Here is a 21346-nt window from a genome sequence, read left to right as displayed (position 1 = left end):
CATAGAGCCTCACCTCCCCTCCTCCAGTGGGCAGCCAGTCACCTGCACAACCATCAACGAGCGACGCCACCGACAGGACCGTCCGGGGAGGAGCGGAGCAATTTCCTCAGGCAGAGACCTGGGCAGCAGCCTATTCAGCCCCTTCAGCCGCCACGGCGGGAGCTGCGCCACGCAGCGCCGCCCTGAGGCGGCGGCCGCGGCTGCAACGGCCGCAACGGCTGCCGCTGAGGGAGGGGCCAGCCCGCGCGCGCCCTAAGGGCGAGGCTCCTCCCCGCGCCGGCGCGGTTGGGATAGGGGTGCTTCGACGCCTTGTGAGCCTCGCTGCGTTCCGTAGCTCGAGAGGCGGAGATTTCCCACTACCCACCCCGGGTGCGCGCGCGCGTTCACACGCACACGGGTCGCCCGTCCGCGCAGGGCTGGCGAGATGGCAGCGCAGAAGATAAACGAGGCGCTGGAGCACATCGCTAAAGCGGAGAAATAGTGAGTGGAGAAAGGGCGAAGGGGGGGGGTCTCAGGAGAAGAAGCTAGCAAGTGGGCGAGGCGGTTGCCAGCTCAGTGGCCGGACTGCCAGGCCCGCCTGGCTCGACTGCGCTCGTCTCCGGCCCGACAGGGGGGGCTCGCGGAGTGCGTCGCTGACCGCCTGCCGCCGCGGGCGCCCTCCCCCGCGGCCGTTTAGTCTTGCGGCTGCTGCCAGCCGCGTTAGTGCGGCGGCTCGTGACTCTCTCCGCGCCCCTGGGGCCCATGGAGGGGGGAGAGGGAGGGGTTCTGGGAGCTGTAGTTCTGCCTGACACCTCTCCGGGGAGCGGGAGCCCCGGGGAACTACAACTCCCAGAATGCCCCTGGCGGGGTCGTTGGGCGGGGCCTGGCAGCTAGTGGGGAGATGGCGGCGTCACGGGGCGCTTCGAGGAGGTCCCGGGGGGGGGGGGGCGAGTGGCATGGCCGAGGGGGTGGGCGGGGGGACGCGGCTGCTCGGTCCCCGACCCGCTTCAGAGGGGACCCAGACTGCGGCGGGTGGGTGCCGAAGGAAGGCTCTCCTCTCGCCCAAGTGCTGGGGGATGAAAGGGGTCCCGAGACTAGGGGATCGTTGAGACTGTGGGGCTCGGGGGCCTCGAGCCCAAGCAGGTTCCTTGAAGGCTGTGTAGCGTCATTGCTCAGACTGTGACTGGAAATCGAGGGGAGTCACTTCTGCTCGTTTGCTGAAGTTAGTACGAAAAAAGACAAATGGGAGAAAAGAGTTTTGCCGGGGTTGGTCAGCAGAGAAACTTAGGTGGGAAACCATAAAAAACGGTATGAGAAACGTGTGGTTCTTTTTAGATGGCTGTAAGTGGCCTGTGCGGATGTTTACCTTAGGAAGTTTAACATCTGTGTATGCTAGCCTTTCAGTGTGTGTTTCAGTACAGAATACAGCCATTTTGCTTATAATTTTCAATTATGTAGACTGTGGTATGGGTATAATAGAGTGGACTATTCCAGAGATGTTATAGCATTAATAATAACAGGTAACTTCAAAATAAAGGGTAAAAAGTATAAAGTGTGATAGAGATGAGAACCTTCAACATAGCAGATTCTTAACAGAATATCTTCAAACTACCTGACCAAAAGCGTCATTCAATGGAATTCACTCTGATCTTATCCTGGAACACACTTGAAATAAAATGCTCTTAACTCACCTAACAACTACTCTAACAACTTTGATTTGTATGCAAATTGAAGAAGAGTGTATTTCATTCAATGCATTTGTAACTTTGCCTATGATAAAAATGACATTGTAAAGGCTTGCTTCAGTGCTGTGTACTGTGGCTTTCACCCAGTGAAGCTAGCAAAGCTAATACCGAATCTACATACAGCTGTTTTTCCAAATGTAAGTGTGTCTTGTATCTGAAATGTCTGGTTACAACATAACGGGGGTATGAACTCTTACTTTAATTGTGTTAATTTTTTTATTTTCTTTTTTTAAAATGAGCAAATAATATTGAAGTCATTATTTCCTGATCACTTACCTCATTTTGATATGTATATTTTTGCCCCATACATGTGTAGCACCACTTATTGGCATGATCTATTGTATTTGTACCCGTGAGGAGTACATGAGGGTTTGTCTTTACGTTAGTAGGTAAATTCTTTCATTTGTTTGTATGTGGAATGGAGACTGGTAATTCTCATTAGCAAAAAACGACTCCAGAGGAACACTGGAAACCTTCATGGCATTTAACAAAAAAGTATTGTCAGGTATTGTGGTATTAGAAATCTTCTTAAGACACTAGATTGGTATAGGTGAAAGTATTCTTTTGTTGACTGTCTACTGTTGGAGAGCTGGACTTGTGACCGCTTACTGGGAGTAGAGGTAGGAGCATGTTGAGACAGGGCCTGTAACTATTGGAGATCACTACCGTGCTTAATACTGGTATTGCTTGTAATTGCATATATTTTCACAGTTGTAAAGCCACTGTGGTATTGGCATATGGCTGATCACTCCTTTTTAGAGGTTTAAAGTTTGAAATACACAAAAGTACTTTGAAGGTAAAACATAAAAATATTACTAATTGTTAATAGGCCTTTTTCTTTCATTTTAGTCTGAAAACTGGATTCTTAAAGTGGAAACCAGATTATGACAGTGCAGCTACTGAGTATGGGAAGGCAGGTATGTATGGCTGTAAGTATGGGAACATGCTTTAAAGTTTCAAAATACTCTCTTAGTTTAATCTGAAATAACATTTTATGTGTTTTCAGTATGTTATTATGTAAGTAAAACTGTTGTGAAGACTAAAATTAAAAAAAGAAAAAAGGAAACCAAATCTTTGTGGTAGCCTTGTAAGATAAATTTGACATTATACTTGGAGAAATGGTATAGTTGTTTAAGGTTGAAAAAATTTTATTGTGACATCTACCGTGGATATTACTACATATTGTAAAACTAAAGCTTTCCTTTTTTCGCTTGTCCACCCCCAAATCCTATGACCTTGTCCAAAAACAAATATTCTGTTTTTAAAGCATTGCTTTTTCATCACCTTTTGAAGTATGTCTCAGCTGAGACTGGCTCAGTAAGGTAGAGAGATGCTGCCAATTTTTTTTAGCCATAGTAAAACTATTTTCCTCCTTCTTTTCTTTTGCAAGCATCACACTAAATATAAAATTCTTCCTTGTTATTTTTTCCCCCGCCATCTTAAATTCTTTCCTTCTTTCTGCTCATAGTAGTCTTTGGGGGCGCTCTTAACACAAGGCATTCTTCCTCATTCATTTAAGCCTGAACTTAAAAAAAATAAAAAAATAAATTGAAAGAGAAAGTTGTTGATAGCAGTTGAAAGTCACTGGAGCATTCTGAAATTAAAAAAAAAAAATTAAGTCCTGCTTGAATGTGTAATCTGTGTAACAGAGACACGTTTGCATCTTGAAGTAGTTGAGGAAGTTGTTATACGTATTGTTGGTGGTATACACTTATAACATGAAGTTTAAAATCAGAATAAAGCACCGTTTCTTATGTTTTAGAATCTTAAATGCTATACTGGTTTTGTATAACTTTTAATGGTTGAATATGTATACGTATGTATTCCCGCAGTCCTGTAACTAACATGTAGAATGTATGATATTCCAAAATTCAGCTAAATGCAGTACAAGTGATGTATAGGACTGAAGTGCGGTTGACAATAAATGTTTTTAATGGTAGCTAAGTGACTATCATAGGATTTTTTGGAAGAGCTTGTTAAAGTGTAACCACTCATCTAAAGAGTCTATTTGCTTCTCTTAGTGGCTAAATACTTGAGCAGAAGTGCTAAAAGAGGGAAAATAGCAAGCTGTAAATGAGAACTTTTTTTGCTTTCTTGCAGCTGTTGCTTTTAAGAATGCCAAGCAGTATGACCAGGCAAGGGAAGCCTGTTTACGGGAAGCCGAGGCACATGAAAACAATAAAGCGTATCTTTTCATTGATGGTTATTCTTTTTCCAATAAGTTGACTAGTTGCTGGGTAATGGGGATTGGTAGAATATGTATTTAATATATTTACATATTTCGTCAACCTAACAAAGTTCTTAAAGGACTCTTTCTGTGTGTAGTGAATGGGGAAAAACTTGGGGGGAAAAAAAACTGGTTTTTTTATAGAAAACTTGTTTTGAATAATACCTGGAGCAATAAGGTCCTGGCCAGTGCCTGAGAAGTCTAGGTGCTGCTGCAGAAATTATGTTTTTCTAAAACTCCTATGAACAGATATTATAAACTAAATCCTACTCTGGCATTATTGTGTTTGTAGTACCACTTAGTAATCGGGAACGCCTTTTAAATGGGCTCTTTCTGACTTTACGCACGCAGGTATTTGTGTTTATTCCATCCTTAGATCTATGTATTTTTGAAATCTTGTTTGCATACTTAGATTTGTCTTTATGAGATTCCTCTGTTTGAAACTAGTACTTGTATAAGTAGTTGTCCCCTAATTTATTAATGTACATTTATATTTTTATGGCTTTTGTCCTTGACTTTGATTCTGTTACCTCCAGTCTCTTCCATGCTGCTAAGTAAGTACAGACACACTGAGTGATCTGAAACAAGTTTTCCAAAATATGAAATATAATTTTGATCTCACTATAGCAAGTGATGTGGTTTAGGTTGTTTCACTATTTCAAAGTCAGTTTCATGAAAGTGTGGGCTACGAAAGTCTGAAAAACTGCAATAGCTATCTGAAGAAACTGGTAATCTTGACATCTTTCACTACCTTTTCATGTCAGTTGTTTTTTTTTTTCTTAAATAAGCTGTATGTTTGAAATTTTCTACTGTTGACCTTATTTCCAAATTTCTATAAAGAATACTTCAAAGTAAGCAAGTAGTGACTAACAATCCAAATGTTGCGAGTGGTTCAGATCTTGATAATAGATTTTTATGGGAGACAGGGGAAAGTGTAGTTGAAATACTTTATCGATGAAAGATAGTGTTACTCATGTATTGTCTCTCATTGAATAAAATATTAATGCTTTGAAGATGTGCAAGCTTCAGATATTAATGGTGACGTGATAGCTTATGCATGTTGCTGAATAGCAAGACACATGCTACAGCTTGTTGAAGTACACCATATCTAACTAAATCTTAACTTTCTCTCTGCAGAGCTTATGAACAAGCTGGCATGATGTTAAAGGTATTGACGAGTTTTTATCAAAACACTGTCTTTTATAGTGAAGAATGTTGTGCACTGGGTTGTTTCAAAATATATGTAAATGAATTGCACATTAGTGGTGGCCTAACTCACAGTCCCCATGAACATCCTCGCTAGTCTAGGGAAGATGCGTTGTAATTGCAGGGTTTTTTTTTTCTATAAAGAAAGAGAGGTGAGGCCTCATATCATAGGGTTTACTTCTGCTCTAAAATTCCACAGATTCATGCGTTACGTGGGGAAGAAAGTAATTGTGGACTCAAATCAGGGTAGATTAAAGTCACAGAAATGTAAGGTCACGTTCTAGCTCTGTTACAGCTTCACAGTTGACCACATACTAGTAAGCTGATAATGATACTGACAATACTAATGATCCTGGTAATATCAGTAAAAGAACAACTCAGGAAAGAGGGGTGGGAGAATCAGGTTTTCTTATTGGGATAGGATTACGTTAATCTTTTTATTTCTATTAGGATCAGTAAAAATAAGTGTACCCAGCAATGTTTAGAAGCTGTACTGTGGCAAGACCATTTTGTTTTGCCTGCCTGTGCCAGTAGTACTTGTTTGATAGGCTGTTAGAATTGCATTCTTGGTTGAAGTATTTTATTCATGTGTGACAATTTTTTTTTTCCTACGTATTTCACATAGGGGTAGCATATATGTTATATAACCCTTAAATGCATATTTGCTAAATATTAGCTTGGCACTCCATTAACCTTGTGATACAACGCATATAGTATGAACTGTTGCCTAACCTTTCAGTAAGGTCTTGGTGACATCTTCAGACTTCATGCAGTAGGTTATTGTAAACCTCATGAACACTAAAATCTGCTGCTCTAGTTTGGCTGCTTATCAGAATCCCTAATAGAGCGCTTTTTGAGCATGTAAGGTTACTCAATTGTTGTGTAGATCACTGGGTGAAATTACTTGAGCTTTATTAAATCAGTGCATATTAAGGTTGCTATCTGCAAGTGACTTTTATGGGATTTGTCAACTTTCATTAGCTCCTCAAGTCTGGAAGTAAAAGTTAGAATCTTAATTCAGTGTTCAACCTTCTGGGAAGGACAGTACATCTGTGGACTGCTGTTCAGATGCCCTCTAGCTACTTGTTAAATTAGACTACTGTTAACATTTATTTACTGCCTAATTGAAATCTGCATAAGAGGAGGACTAGTTGATCTGACTATATTATTGCAGGGTGCCTGCCTGTTTAATTACTTCCTTCTATGGTTAATCAAAAGAATATAAGGAGTTTGCTGAACTGAACTCTTGACTTGTTCCTTTACAAATACATGGTGACGCAGAAGGCATATTCCTACATATCTGTATTGCTATGTATGTTCTCTTATTTTGTCACCTTACAAGTCAAAACCTCTAAATACGGTATTACAACTAGCTTTCATTTGGTTCATTATGCACATGCAGGGTTCCTGACAGTGACATCCTTCAAATTCTGTCTTTGCAGGAGATGCAGCGACTTCCTGAAGCGGTTCAGCTGATCGAGAAAGCCAGTATGATGTACCTAGAGAATGGAACACCAGACACAGCGGCTATTGCACTGGAACGGGCTGGGAAGTAAGTCTGTGGTACTTCTGGCTAGATTGCGTGCCTGGTGTTGGTATCACTCCGGGTTTTTTTTTTTCTGCTAGAAAAGGTTTTTACCTTCTGCTAGGTAGAAGATATTTTCATTTGATCTAAAGACAAATAATTTCTCTTTATTACAGGTTAATAGAAAACGTGAGCCCAGAGAAGGCTGTACAGCTCTATCAACAGGCAGCATCAGTGTTTGAAGTAAGTTTTACTCTTTTCCTTTTTTTCTTTCCCCAGTGAAGAAATTTACAATGCCAGAAAGTAAACTGACTTGAAGGAATTGGTGTTTAGAATCAGCTGTGAAGTAAAATCTAAGGTCGGGTTCTAAACTATTTTTCGTTCCTCTCACATCAGTGGCCAGGTAATGGAGCTGAAGGCTTCTTGTGCTGTAAAGAGGGAAATCATAAAAGTGAGGAGTTGATTTTCTTTGTCTGCATTTCTCTGTTTTGTACTTGACAGAATCTGAATTTCATATCTTATCTGTTTGCGTCTCTTATCAGGCAGTCTGGAGAGGGAACGAGTGTTGCAGCAGATCTGCACTATGTAGAGGAATTTTAAATAGGGGCTTTCTCCTTATCTACTGTCAGTCTGGGAGTTGCACGTCTTAACGTGAAGGATATATACAGGCAGATTTTACCAAGATAATAGAACAAATCTCACAGCCTTAACAACATTGAGTGGTGGTTGTTTGTGTGTGGTTTTGTTTTGGGGTTTGGTTTTTTTTTGGCATGCTGAAGATAAGGTTTGTGAATGTCTTCTCTGGCTGTAAGTTCATTTAAAATGTTCCTGCCGTCTATAGCTTTGCTGAGCTTCGTTGTTCCCTAATTTATTCTGATGCAGCCATTCATGTAACTGAGTTGTAGATCAGTAAATAAAATGAATATAAAAGCATCAGGCAAGTCTTTTGCCACATTTGAGAAGTAGATGCTCTCTATCCTCATTTGAGATAGCTGTATGGAAGACTATTGGGAAGAGGGCAGCAACCTTGACTAGTCAGTCCTTTATCTGGAAAGGCAGAAAGAATTTGAATTTCTTGAAGGCACTAAAAGAGAAGAGTTTGCTTGAAGCTCCACGGGAGCAGATGATTTGTGCTGCTCACAGGAGCAAATATGCCTTTTTGCCCCTGGCTTTGGCATATTTCTCTGTAGGAAGGAGGCAGTTGTCATGTTAGCAGCTTTGCACTGACATTGCTTTGCACTCTAGATCCATATGGGAGGGAGCTGGCTTTGGGACTGGGGTACCACAATACTCTTCATGTTTCCCTTGAATTTGTAGACTATGGTAGAAAAGTTCTTCAAGTGATAGACAACAGACTTAGATTAAGATCCAGTGGTCTTAATCTATGCAAATGAAATATGAATATGTGAAATTCTTTTTGTTCTTCTCTAGAATGAAGAACGTTTACGGCAAGCTTTAGAAATGCTAGGGAAGGCATCAAGACTTCTAGTCAGAGGACGCAGGTATAGCTTTATACCTATTTTTTCAAAATACGGTTTAATAGTGAATGTCACTGACTGTTGGGTTTATATGCTGTTACTCGGAGTTCTTCTCTGAGATGTGCTCAATACTAAGTTTCAGCTTCTATGGGAAGATATACCACACTACCACATTCATCCAGCAATTGCCTGTTTTGTGTTCTGCAATAGTAGAACATGCAGGTTGTAAAACTTTCTTTTGTGTTTACTGAAGAATAGCTAGAAAGGACGTACTCCAGTATTAATTAATTCTTTAGCTATTTCATAAAATTCTTCTTTCATCCAACACTGCTTTCTAGTAAGTTCTTGAAAGTCTTTTATAGCTGGGGAATATAAAACAGGGAATTAAGGGACTAACCTGAGGAAAGAAATCTGTTTGCATCAGCTTGATTGTGGACTTCTTAGAGTATGACTTTGAGTCTTACTTTAAATATGAGTCTCAACAGCAATTTCTTGATAGGTGCTGTCACAAAACTTGACCTATAGTTTAGCACAGACTTGCTTACCTGAGTTGTAAAGCTCCCTTAAGACCTTGTCTGAGTCTGTATTTCTAACTATATTTGAACAGTATGTCATGGTATAGTTGCAGTTAAAAAAAGGAAACTTACAAAGAAACTTGAAAATCTTTCAGTAAAAGAGCAAGTCAGCATATAGCTTCAGAACATCTGAAATATTTGGTTGCTCTACTGCTTTATAGTTCATGTGCTGGATCATTTGTAGAAGTTTGGAACATAGTGATTAAGAGGGATATTCAAGCTAGAAACTTGTTTGTATGACTTATCATGATAGTTCATGAATATCAGATGTATTATAGCTTATATTAAAGAAAATACATAGTAACCTAATGACAGAAATCTGTTGGGGTATGTTATGAGGTTTTTGTCTTGTGTATTGTTAGGAAATGTGAGTGAATAAATACTTTGTTTTTGGGCTATGTGTATACAAAAAGAATTGTTGGCTAAAAATTTTTTTTAATCTACTCTATCAGTAAGTTCTACTGCTTATTTTCAATGATTTTTTTTTTTTTTTTATTGAGGCAAACCTGCAGGTGAATTAGTTAAATGCCGCTGTTCTTTGCCACCTGTGAAGACTTAGTAGCTTCTGGTTCATTATGCTCATTTCCTGGTATTGATTACCATAATTGTTTTTTGGTTTTTAGGTTAGATGAGGCTGCATTGTCTCTGCAAAAGGAGAAAAGTATTTATAAGGAAATTGAAAATTATCCAACATGCTATAAGGTAAAAATTTAAGTGACACTTTCTGGTGCATTTTCAGTTTTTTCTGGGGGACTGATAAGGTGACAGCTGACCTCTGACTGAGAGTTTATACCTCTTGATTCAGGGATAAATTTATTGCTAAATAATCAGAATCTGCAGTATTGGGTTCATGTTTAACAGCCCTTTACTGTGCATTTTCACTAGTGTAATGCTGAAGACTGTAAATAACAGTATCTTACCAAAACTACGGAACTATAATGGTTTATGGATGAGCCTTCAAACTGATTTGAACAAACCTAGTCTTCTGTTTTGGAAGGTGAACTAATTTATCTTGAAACTGGAAGGGAGAGAAAAAAGAGAAGGCATGGGCATTTTCCTGTTGTATTTTTAATAGGATTGTCTTCTCATCTGCGTGAATCTAGAAGTTTCCAGCATTCTTTCTAGAATTACCTGCTTTTGAGTTCTGAATAAGAATTTTGCTCAGTTTGGGGGTCTGACCATTACAAACCACAAAAAGAGAAAAACATAAATGAAAGTAGGCCTTATTTGGTGCAACAAATGGTCACAATGTTACAGGAGCTAATCTATTTAATACCAGTTGAGGATCTGGCTTACAACTTTTTCTGTGTTGTTCTGACGCACTTGTTCCGGTAGCTTACAATCATTGCAGACTCTAATGATCTTTTCACGGTAAATATTAACAATCCAGCATCTTGCTTATAACTTACTGCTTGTTCCTCTAAAGAATCATCTGTGGGTTTCTTGTTTGTTTGTTTTCCAGAAAACTATTGCTCAAGTCTTGGTTCATCTTCACAGAAATGATTATGTTGCTGCAGAAAGATGTGTGAGGGAAAGCTATAGGTAAGTCTGCTTTACTGTTTTCTAATTTTAAGGTGAATATTTATTAATATAGATCTATTCTTATTAAAGAGGTTTGAAAACACTCTCTTTCAAGAAGTTTTAAGCCTGTACTTCTGCTGAATTACAGGAACAGTGTTCTCTAGTAGATAGCTGTTGGGAAATGTTTTTCACTCTTTACATATTTAGCTATAATTGCCATGGTGATACTTCTATGAACCAAAAAGAAAAGGTTAATTATAAAGGGATACTTGTATATGACAGGTAAAATGAGACAGAAATTAGAAGTTCTTCCAATGGTTTCCATGATAACAGCTGAATAGAATACTGTTATGGTTGGCATTCTTGCCTTATTGATGTCATGCAATGTTGTCTCTCTTTGGGTTTTTTCTTTTTTAAACATCGAACAAAGATGCATTAGTGCTTGTAAACAAATGTTCAGAATTAGAAGGGGTACTTTCTGGAAGTTGCTTACTGAATTTACTTTTTCCACTTCTTTTTGTCATGTCATGTGTTGAGGCCCTTTAAAAGTTGAAATTCTAACTTGTCATTACCATGTTTTATTACGATTTGAAGATAGAAATGTGGATTGTAGTCTCAAAATACACAACAGCAGTATCCACGAATAATGAATTAAACTGTCTGGTGTGATGACTGGATTGAGGGAAAGATTCATCTAAATATTTTTCTTAAAGAAAAATTCTTTGTTTGTAAATTGCTATGGTTAGGCTGAAGTAGGAGATCTTACCCTTGGGCCTGGATTTTAGTCATATGATGGAAGAGGAAAGGGAAATTTTCTGTTTTTTGTGTTCTTTAAACACTTGATTGAACTGAAAGATGATTAAGAAAGCAGGAACTAGTCAAGTTGAATACACTGAAATAAAGAAGGTATTCTTTGTACATTCAACGTTCTGCTATCAAAATCTGGGTTAGTATTTAAACCCTGGCTCCAGATACTTTCCCAGCAACTCTCTCCATTTCAGCTTTCGTTAGAACTTCAGTGACAAAATGTTGAGACTACATATTCTTGCTTAAACTACATTTTTAGGGAAATGACTTCAACATATGTGTAAGTTAAACTGACGCTTTATTTTTAGAAATAAGTTTTTAAGCTCCATCTTTAAATAGCTTGGTCATATTTTCCAAGTGTTCAATTTGTATTTCATATAGAAGTTTATTACAGAAAATTTTCTGTATGTGTAGTGGAAGAAAAGTTTATTGACTAGTCAGCAAAAATTGAAAAATGCCTTGGGACTGTGACTGTAGTCTATTTTCAACATGCAAATTAATACTGAGGAAAGTTAAAATTTATAGATACAACCCATGTACCTGGGGGAATCAAAGTGATTGGACAGTTTGATGGAATAAGCAGTTCATCAGTTTCTCATAAGCTGACTGCTCTTCTGATATTAATGAGCAACATTTAAAAATAGATAAGCGTCGAGTAGATGGCTGAAATATCTTATATGAACTTGGAATTTTCTCAAGTATACCAGGATTTAATGGAAGTGAAGACTGTGCTGCACTAGAGCAACTTTTAGAAGGGTATGACCAGCAAGATCAGGATCAAGTGTCTGAAGTCTGTAATTTACCACTCTTCAAGTACATGGACAATGATGTAAGTGGACAGTTCCTGTGTTTTTTTTCATAATCTTCCTGCTTGGTCAGTTTCAGAGAGGTTTTTATGCAGAAGAGGAAAGTAGAGAGAGTGAGATTCATATATTTGTTGCAGCTTGCTTTTTTGCTCCTACCCTATGCTTGTGAACTTTTTTATTTTTTACTTTGCTGCCTGCCACTGTGAAATCCTTCATTGTTGTGACTTTCTAATGGTGGAAGGCTTAGATTTTAAAAAAAGCAGTTTGTAGTGGATCTGCTGAGTCTATCTAAAGAATGGGCCAAAACTAAGTTCTGTTTTGCCTTGTTTCTTTTGGGGATGGAACACTGCTGCAAATGCTTTAGCTTAGAAATACCATATAGCCAATGTGCTTGCCTAATCCTTTCACAGTTGGAACGTGATGTCTACAGGATACTGTTGGTGGGTGGGTTTCCTAACAAGTTACCAATGCCACTTACTAATTAGAAAAAGAGATGTTTTTTTCTATTTGAAGAAAGTAGAAGCCATGAAGTAAAGGAGACATCCAGCCACCTACATTTTATGTGTTGTCTAGTTTTACCCAATCTTTACGATTTAACATAATAGTAAAGGTACTAATTTTATTGTAAAACATCTGTAATACTTCTTATATTAGCTGTTACTAGGTAGTGAGTGCCGACCTACCTGCTGAAGACACTTTTTACGTAAACCTTGAAAAACTGGAACTGTGATGTGGCCAAGTTATTTTATAATAAGCAGTCTATTATTTTATAATAGATCTTATTTCCCACTTATCAAAACATTCAAGATGGAAAAGCGAAGCAACGTTAGGCTTATTCTAGACCTGAAAAGTAGACTGTGAGGGCATCCTCAGTCAGTTTTCTGTACTGAGTGTGACTTGCTTTATGTGTGCTTTGTTAACCTCAGTGAATTCTGTGCAGTGTAATTTGAGTAAACTTTACTACTGCGAGGGTGTAGACATTAAACTTGTCTTGTTATTGGCAGTATGCCAAGCTAGGTCTTACTTTGGTGGTCCCGGGAGGTGGAATCAAGAAGAAATCGCCAAATGCTGCACAAGACAAAGCAAGAGGACCAGCCACGGTGGGGTCTCATGCTGAGGAGGAGGAGGATGAATATTCTGGTGGACTCTGCTAGTTGCAGACACATGTTGTCTTAAATACCTGACTTGTTTGTGATGTTGAGCATATCCAAAGGTACTAGATTTATCAGTACTTCATTGCAATCGTGATATGGGAATGCTAATGTTAACTTGGCAGCTTTTGGGTACAAAATAGGAAAAAAAGCATGATTGTACCTATCATCTTGAAGCGCTTTTGGATTCCATTTCTTACCTGGTAGGAGTTTTCTCAAAGCCCTTCCTTCAGTTGATGGGGAAAATGAGAGAGAATTTTTTATTAAAAAGCATAGTTAGGAAGAAACCAAAATTTTGAACAGAAGCATTGGGGTAGGGAGAGGGGAACAAAATTCGAAATGCTGGATTTTGACAGCTGGCACTTATTAGTCCCTAGAACACACCTGTGATTACTTCCTAACCTAAGATCGTTCATCTTGACGTTTATCTCCTGTCTAACGTTATCTAAGGAAGACTGTACTAGATAGTGCTTATAGTAGTGCAAAAATCTCTGGTGGGAGCATTGTGTTTATTTTGAACATGATTTTACCCCACTAATGAATATTGTTTTAACATCTTATTTTTTGCAAGAACTATCTGCATGAGTCTGGAAAATACTAGGTCAACTGGAAGCCATTTCGCGAGCTTAAAGAAGTACGTACGTACACACATACACCCCCCCCCCCCAACCTTTCATCCCAAGAGCATTATTGACCTGAAGTCTGGAAAAACATGTTTGCGTAGTGTTTGTTGTGTATCTTGGGATGAAAGGATTGGACAGCCTTTCTTGTGTTAGTAGTCTTTCCTGAGAAGAGCATACCCTAATCAAAACAGAAACTGAAGGTAACAGATAATATGCATTGAAAATAAAGCTCTGCAGATAAGCTTTACCAAAAACCTAGGGTGAAATGTTTGTTAATGTGTTTGAGCTTTGTGAGTGCTTAAGGTAATCATTTCTAATCAATACTGTAGGCTGCAAAGGCATTTATTTCTTTTATATTTTCAAGACATAAAACAGCTGTCTTCTAGAAATGGCATTTTTCAAACTAGCTTAGAGTTTATCAACAACAACAAAGTCATATGAAACATCTACTGAGTAGTCTTCCAGAGTAACCAATTTTTAAAGTATCTTCTGCATTTTAATTTGATTTCAAGTTGTCATGTCTTGTGCAAGCTTCCATAATGTCTCAATTTTAAAATTTTATGCCTAAAAGTTGATGACCCTAGAAGTTGTACCTGCAGTCTGCTTTTCAGAAGAACTTAATCGAGATCTACACTAGAGTGACATCACTTGGTATCCACTTGGGATATGTGTATGTGTGGTATGTGATGCCCAGATTTCAATAAAAGTAGACGAACAGCATGACATAAGTGTCAGTGCAGTTTCTGCTATGTTAAGGAATTAATGTCTTCAAAAATGTCAGGCATGGCTAACTGAATTCAGAAGAAGGTAAATTTTTAGAAGGCTTATATTAACTTGCCTTGCAGTGGATAATACCGTTCTTAGTAGCATTGTGATGGGTGTGCCAGCTATGCTTAAGATTCCTGTGCAGGGTGAGTTTGATAACACTAACAGCTGCTTAGAAGTCACATTGTTCAATTACATGGGTGTTTGAAGAACTGTTTTTCCTTTGACTTATGTAATAATAGGCTTGGACTTTAAAGCTATTTGAAACTACACCTGTAGTTCCTTGTCTCCAAGATAGTTTCCATTTGTTATTAAGGAAGTTGCACTTCCACAAAATAGCTTAAATGAAATTTTAGGGAGTGAGTTGCTTTTTTTTTTTTTTGTCAGAATGATTAGGAATTTACAAGAAAAGTGGTTTTGAAGACCTTCCTATAACTTAACTTTTCTCACCATTGGAGTTCACTCCAGTTTACTCAACTTCTGCCTTCTGGATTTTTTCGGGAAGATGATGATGCACTTATGGGGAACTTTTAAAAATAATTTCTAAAAAAAATTGCACATTTAGAAGCACTAGGAACACTAATTTTTCTTCAAGCTTTTCCTGCTGCAGATGGCATCATTGTACTGCTTCTGAAATTAATTTTGTTCAGTAGTCGAAAGGAGCCTACTTCTTCTATGCAAACAGAAGAGATATCTGAGAAGACAACAGGCGTAAGGGAATAAAGGTTAGGAGTCTTGTGTCTGTCTTTGAAAGGACTTGCAGACTTCATTTAAACTGCCCTTATAACACTAGCAAACTCTTAAAAGAAACATTCGAGTCTATGCCGTCAGTTTTTCAACAAAGACTACTTCTCATGTAGCCAACAAAGAATTTAGATATGCAAGGCTGTCGTCTTCACTCCTCCAGCTTTTTTCTTTTTTTCCTGGCTATCGAACATCCCTGTGCCAAGAACAGAAAATCTGGGACAAAAATAATTGGTACTAAACACGTTAAGCTGCCATTGAACTGAAAGGGGCTTGTCTCAATCTTAGGAAAAGAATCTTAATATTTGATTGCGGTGTTGCTTCAAAGACCAAATCTGCAGAAATGGAAGTGGCTGAAAATGAAATAGTCTATTTTATATAACTTATTATTTTATTTTAGGTAATGAAAGTGAAATAGAATGTTAACTGCCTTTTAGTAAATGTTTAACTATAAAAAAAAAGCTATCTGGATATTATGTGTTAGTATTGTTTCTATCTTTCAAAACAATTTGCACACTTTTGTAAATATTCATGTGGTTTAAATGAAAATATACCATTTAGAGCAGGAAAAAGTTCCCAAAAACATTGATGCCTGTAAGAAAAATAAAATGGATTTGTGCATGAAGACTGAGATGATCAATATAATGTATATGTAAAATCAGATGTTTTCTAAATTATCTCTAACTTAAGACTCACTATGCCCAAAGGCAGTATGAAGTGTTCAAGCAGTGTGAAACCTGTGCTTTTTGTTCCTTTTCCAAATCTGTGTGGTATATTAGAGTATGAAATGTTTTTGTATCAGCTCTACAGATGCTGCCTCTGTGAAGAAGAGGTTATGTGTTCCACCAGTATCAAAAATAAAACTTGAAACTTACATTTGTGCTTGCTTTCCCTGTTTTTGATCAGGTCGTGCTGAGCACTGCCACTTGAGAATTCTTCAGTGTTGTTCCATAATCTCAAGCAGATCTTATATGCAACTGTCTAAGATGCTTTTTGGCAAATATTTGCACATGTATTATGTAATCAAGGACCAAGTCTTGGGAACCTTCTGGTTCACTTTGGGTGTTGTCAGTGCTGTCTTTGCAGGTTGGTCGTTAGAATTTGCTACAACCAATAGCATTTATCCTGTGTTTTTTTTTTTTTTCTCACTAACATTTTGGTACCTTTTTGCTAGCTTTCATTATATCTTAAGCAGTTCTATCCACTCAGAATAGGAAAACATATGCATTTCACCTCTCATAATCTGTAACATCTTGGTGGTCCCTTATTGTCACTTGACTTCCCTGGAGGCTTATATTCAGAAAATAAATTTGTGTATCAGCTGGTTGTCAGTTAGACCTAAATTTATCTTCTACCACAAACTCTGAAAGAGAGAGAGACAGATAGAGAGAACTGATACTCCATTCCTCTGATTTATTTAATCTTGGCTAATCAGTTACATGCAAGGCATAGTTACTGTTTTGAAAAACGACTGTGTTTCTGATGATTAGTAAGAACATATGGATTCTTAGATTGGCTGTGAAGGCTTGTTTCTGTAGTTGGACTGGTTAAATGTGTGGCTAACTCTTGAAATCTGGAAGAATGCCCCAGTATGCTGCATGGTTTAACTGAATGTGCTGAAATCCAGAAAGGGCTGGGAATGGTGGTGGGAGAGGCATAAACAGCTAAAAACAAAAACGAAACCCTTCTTGCACCGAAAGGAGTGCCTCAGCTACGAACATCGATCGTAACAAACGTATCGTGTGTGCTTCTAGTCTCTGCTAAAGGGTAAAAGGGCTGCCCCAAACAAAACGAGGGTCAGCTTAATGTGGAGGATCTCCTAGCCATTAGAACTTGAGCTTTAACTTCTAGTATAGATAAATATTTTCAAATGTTGCTGTCTGGAAGAGAAGCATATCTAAAAATGACTCGATAACTGTTTAAGTCTTAAACTTTGCTGATTTAGAACAGACGTCAGGGGGAATGTGTTTTGGGGAGAGTTGATTTGTTTTTAGAATGATTCATTCTTTATATGTCATTATTATACACTGCAGTGTTGGTGATCTGCATTTAAGCAGCTTTACACAATTTTCTCTCAAAATTTAGTTTATACTTCTGTTGCAGTTTTTTTCTAATTTTTTTAAAGGTTGGGATGTTACTTGTATCTGAGTGGAAACAGATTCAGTTAAAAGTACACAAAATAACGTTGCTTCTAGTCAGATTTCTTTATGGGCTGAATTCATGAAGAAAAAGTAATGAGATGAGGATCCTCGAGGTACTATCATTATGAATTTTAAATTACCATGTTGCTTAGATCACTTAACCAGATTTATCAATCACTTGATTCAGATTTTCAAAGCAATACTGGTCCATAAGATCACAAGCTTGTAATTCTTCCGTTAGCACTGATGGGGATTTATATGAAAATAACTTGATACTTGAAAAAATAACTTAATGACTGCTATGATGAGATGACTGGCTTTGTGGATGAGGGGAGAACAGAGGATATTGTTTATCTCTATTTCTGTAAGGCTTCTGATGCTGTCTCTCATGTCGTCATAGATAAGCTGATGAGGAGCAGGCTAGATAAGTGGTCAGTGAGGTGGGCTGAAAACTGACTGAAATGTTTGGCTCAGAGGGTTGTGATCAGCAGCACAAAATCCAGCTCGAGGCCAGTTGCTAGTGGTGTCCACCAGGGGTCGATAATGGAGCCAATGTTGTTTAACATCTTCATTAATGGCCTGGATGATGGGACAGAGTGCACCCTCACAAGTTTGCAGATGATACAGAATTGGGAGGCGTGATTGATGAACCAGCTGGTTGTGTTGCTGCTTAAAGGAACCTCAACAAGCTGGAGAAATGGGCAGAGAGGAACTTATGATGGTCAACGGAGGGAAATGCTAAGTCCTGCACCTGGGAAGGAATGGCCCTATGCACCAGTACAGGCTGGGGGCCAACCGGCTGGAGAGCTGCTTTGCAGAGAAGAACCTGAGGGTCCTGGTGGACACCACGTTGACCATGAGAAAGCAATGTGCCTTTGGGGCGAAGATGGCCATCAGCATCCTGAGCTGTGTTAGGAAAAGCATTGCCTTTCCTAAGGGAAATGATCCTTCCTCTCTGCTCAGCACTGGTGAGACACACCTGGAGTGCGGAGCCCAGTGGTGGGCTCCCCAGGACAAGAGGGACATGGACCTTTGTAAGTCCAGCAAAGGGCCACAAAGATAAATTGAGGGATTGGAGCTTCTCTCATATGAGGAGCGAGCTGGGACTGTTCAGTCTGGAGAAGTGAAGGCTCAGGGGGATCTTATCTATGTATAAGTAGCTGATGGGGAGGGGAAGGGGGAAGCCTGAGCCAGCCTCTTCTCAGTGATGCCCAGTGGCAGGATGAGAGGCAGTGGGCACAGAATGACTCACAGGAAATCCCATCTGAGCATAAGGCAACACTTCTTCATTGTGAGGGTGGTTGAACACTGGAACAGTTTGCCCAGCGAGGCTGTGGAGTCTCTGTCACTGAAGCCTGGAGATACTCGCTGTCCTGGGCAACCTGCTGCAGGTGACCCTGCTTGAAAAGACATACTGGATGAGGCAATCTCCAGAGGTCCCTTCCAACCACAGCTATTAGGTGACTTAGTTCTTTACTGTGTAATTAATTCAAAGTGGTAACAGTGATTTTGTTGATAATCAAGGCCTTCTTACTACAGCATGATTGTTGTTTAGATGTCTATAATATAGAGGCAAACATTTTAAATATATTTTATGAATTGCTTTAAAAATGTGTAATTCAAAATGACCTCTCAGCTTTGCATGGAGAGCAAACATAGTTTTGGTAAGTGATCTTTTCCAACCTTTCTTTTTTTTTAAGCTTCCAAGTACTAGTTACTTGCATGTAACTAGGTGTATGAGAAATGATGCTCCTCTTTATCCCTTTTCTTCTTCCCATTTTAAGGCAAATTTGATACTGCTTTTAAGAGGAGAAGAAAATATTCCAAGTTGTCAGTGAGCAAAATATCCTGGATTCATACTGTTGCAGCTTAGTAATTTGAGGTTTGAATCTCAGCTCTAGAAGTGTGACTCACCTCTCAGAAAACCAGTTTGCAATTCCCTTTTTCTTTTCTTCTTTTTCAGTGCCTATATTATTTTTAAATAATAACTTCAATTAAGAGTGCTATCAGGTAGTGTGAGATGCTGCTGTTCTTTATGTGTATCTTATTTAAATGTCTTGCTGAACTTTAAAACATCCTGCTTGTTGAAAATATCATTTCTGTTGGTCTTCTGTTGGCAGCAGGAACAAAGCTGGGCTTGGATGCCTCTGATGTCTTCAAATTTGGTGAAGAGATTGAGCGATTAGGTAGAGGTTAATGGCTCCATTACACCACTTCATTTGGGGAATACAGTGCTCTACTGGATCCGTTTTACAAAGCTTTTTTGTATTTACTCTAGTAGCAGTATATTTAGATCACAGTCTCAATGCAGTCAGTGCATCCTAGTCTGCATTAGTATTTAAGCTATCAGTAGCTTTAATATGGGAAATAAAAAGTGGAGGGAAAGTGTGGTATTTCTCATTAATATTGTGTCAGTTATGGTAGCTACATCAGAATGCTCATAAATAATCCTCATAGACTGAATGCTGAAGTGCCTGGGAGAAAAATCAAAGATGTTCTTTGTAAGTCAACTATTTCCGTTGTTGGAAAATGGGAATGCTTTTTGACTGGACTCTTTTACAGTAGCAGCTCTTACGAGTCATCAAACAGAAAAGGTCCTTGAAATCTGGAAACGTAGCTAGCTATTAGGACTACAGCTACTGTATACAGCATATACCTTTCCACAAATCTATTTGCTCTGATATGTTCTTGTGAAGTAGGGATAGTACTACAGCTAGCTCTTTTGATAACGTACAGATACCTTTCCTGTACAAGTAATGAAGCAGCATGTTGCTCTGAGAACTGAGGGACGAGAAATAGCCGACTGACCTGAAAATTTATGGGAGAGTGTCTTCCTGAACCCTCTTTAATATCAAGTGAGGAGAAAGATCATAGTGCACATATGTTTAGAAAGTTTAAGGATGTGCACTATACAACTGCTAGAGGACTTCATCACTAAAGAAAAATCACCTTTTCTGATGTATTAAAAAGCCAAACTTGCTGGAATACCTGAAGACTGAAGAATCTTTGGCACTAAGCTTCTCCAGTGTGATGCTAATCATCTCTTGGATGCTGAGAATAAGCAGCTGTGCAGACAGTAAAAACTAAGCTTTACTTGAAAAAAAATCTTTTTTCTCATCGTCTAGACTTGTAGTGAGTAGAGAACTTTTTCGGATGTATATAACAAAAAAGAAACACAACACCCTTTTTCCCCAAAAACAACTAGTAGCAATAGAATTGGAGCAAGCAGATGCAAATTCCCAGAGCAGGAGAGAACAACTTATGATCTGTGATTATTTGAGTTTTGTGAGAGCTGGAGCAGGAACATCAAGCTCTAAGGTAATGGTCAGTGGAGGTCAGCATCCTTGTAAAATAGACTCATTTCTTCCTGGTTTTGACACTTAGCACCTGTTGGAGGTGATGCATATGACTGCTGTGTCTAGTCATCCTCTAAAAAGCTGCCTGGTCCTTGTTTTAGAGGTGTTGAAGGTTCATTTTCATTACTCTTCCAATTTGACTCCCAGTCTATGTGTGGGGCAGTAGTATGGTCTCCAGCCTGGAATACAAGTAAGAGGCAGTTGAAGTCCGCTCTTACATTTGAAGAAAAAATGGCTGTTGATGGCTCATCTGATGATACTTCTAGCAGTAGCGGTAATCAAAGTGGCTATACTCAGACGTGCATGCTGCTGTGGTGTTCAATGCAGCAGAGCACAGTGTAGCGACCACTTCAGTGTGTAGTCTCTCTCCATCCAAGTAAATCTGACCCTTACTAGATAACTTGACAGGAACATTTTGATTTTGGAGAGATAGAATAAGCCCTAGCATGTTTAAATTGAAAATGAGTTATCAACTTCCTTGCATGCTTTGGATATGTATTTATAAGGTTGTACTTAGGTTACTTTAATTCAGAACTAGACATAATCTGGAGTGTGGGATTTGTTCTCCCAAGAGTGTTATTACTTTATTAGCACTAGATGGTGCCACAGAGCAAGCAAAGAGTTTTCCTCCACTAGTTGAAAGCATTTGTTTTATGTTAAGGATAGCTTTTACATTTAAATATGCTCTGTTGCAGTA

At 38.8% G+C, this 21346-nt stretch overlaps 1 protein-coding gene across 1 annotated transcript; it reads left to right on the top strand.

Annotated features, from left to right (window-relative positions):
- Nucleotides 1-292: 292 nt before the first annotated feature.
- Nucleotides 293-16026, top strand: NAPG (NSF attachment protein gamma). The gene is made up of 12 exons (XM_068932163.1): nucleotides 293-480; nucleotides 2574-2641; nucleotides 3825-3909; nucleotides 4488-4505; nucleotides 5089-5119; nucleotides 6600-6709; nucleotides 6859-6925; nucleotides 8114-8184; nucleotides 9359-9437; nucleotides 10198-10277; nucleotides 11763-11892; nucleotides 12874-16026. The coding sequence occupies exons 1-12, from the start codon at nucleotides 425-427 to the stop codon at nucleotides 13021-13023; spliced, it is 945 nt and encodes a 314-aa protein (XP_068788264.1). The 5' UTR covers nucleotides 293-424; the 3' UTR covers nucleotides 13024-16026.
- Nucleotides 16027-21346: the final 5320 nt, after the last annotated feature.

This window comes from Struthio camelus, chromosome 2, assembly GCF_040807025.1.
Source record: "Struthio camelus isolate bStrCam1 chromosome 2, bStrCam1.hap1, whole genome shotgun sequence".
Classification (NCBI taxonomy): domain Eukaryota; kingdom Metazoa; phylum Chordata; class Aves; order Struthioniformes; family Struthionidae; genus Struthio; species Struthio camelus.
The sequence above is the reverse complement of the archived record's forward strand: the minus strand, read 5'-3'. Positions and strand labels throughout refer to the sequence as shown.

Bases quoted from the DNA above. Each gene is read 5' to 3' on its own strand.
- NAPG (XM_068932163.1), top strand. From the start codon at position 425: ATGGCAGCGCAGAAGATAAACGAGGCGCTGGAGCACATCGCTAAAGCG. The intron at 2,642-3,824 runs GTATGTATGGCT...GCTTTCTTGCAG, and splicing joins TACTGAGTATGGGAAGGCAG to CTGTTGCTTTTAAGAATGCC. The intron at 8,185-9,358 runs GTATAGCTTTAT...TTTGGTTTTTAG, and splicing joins CTTCTAGTCAGAGGACGCAG to GTTAGATGAGGCTGCATTGT.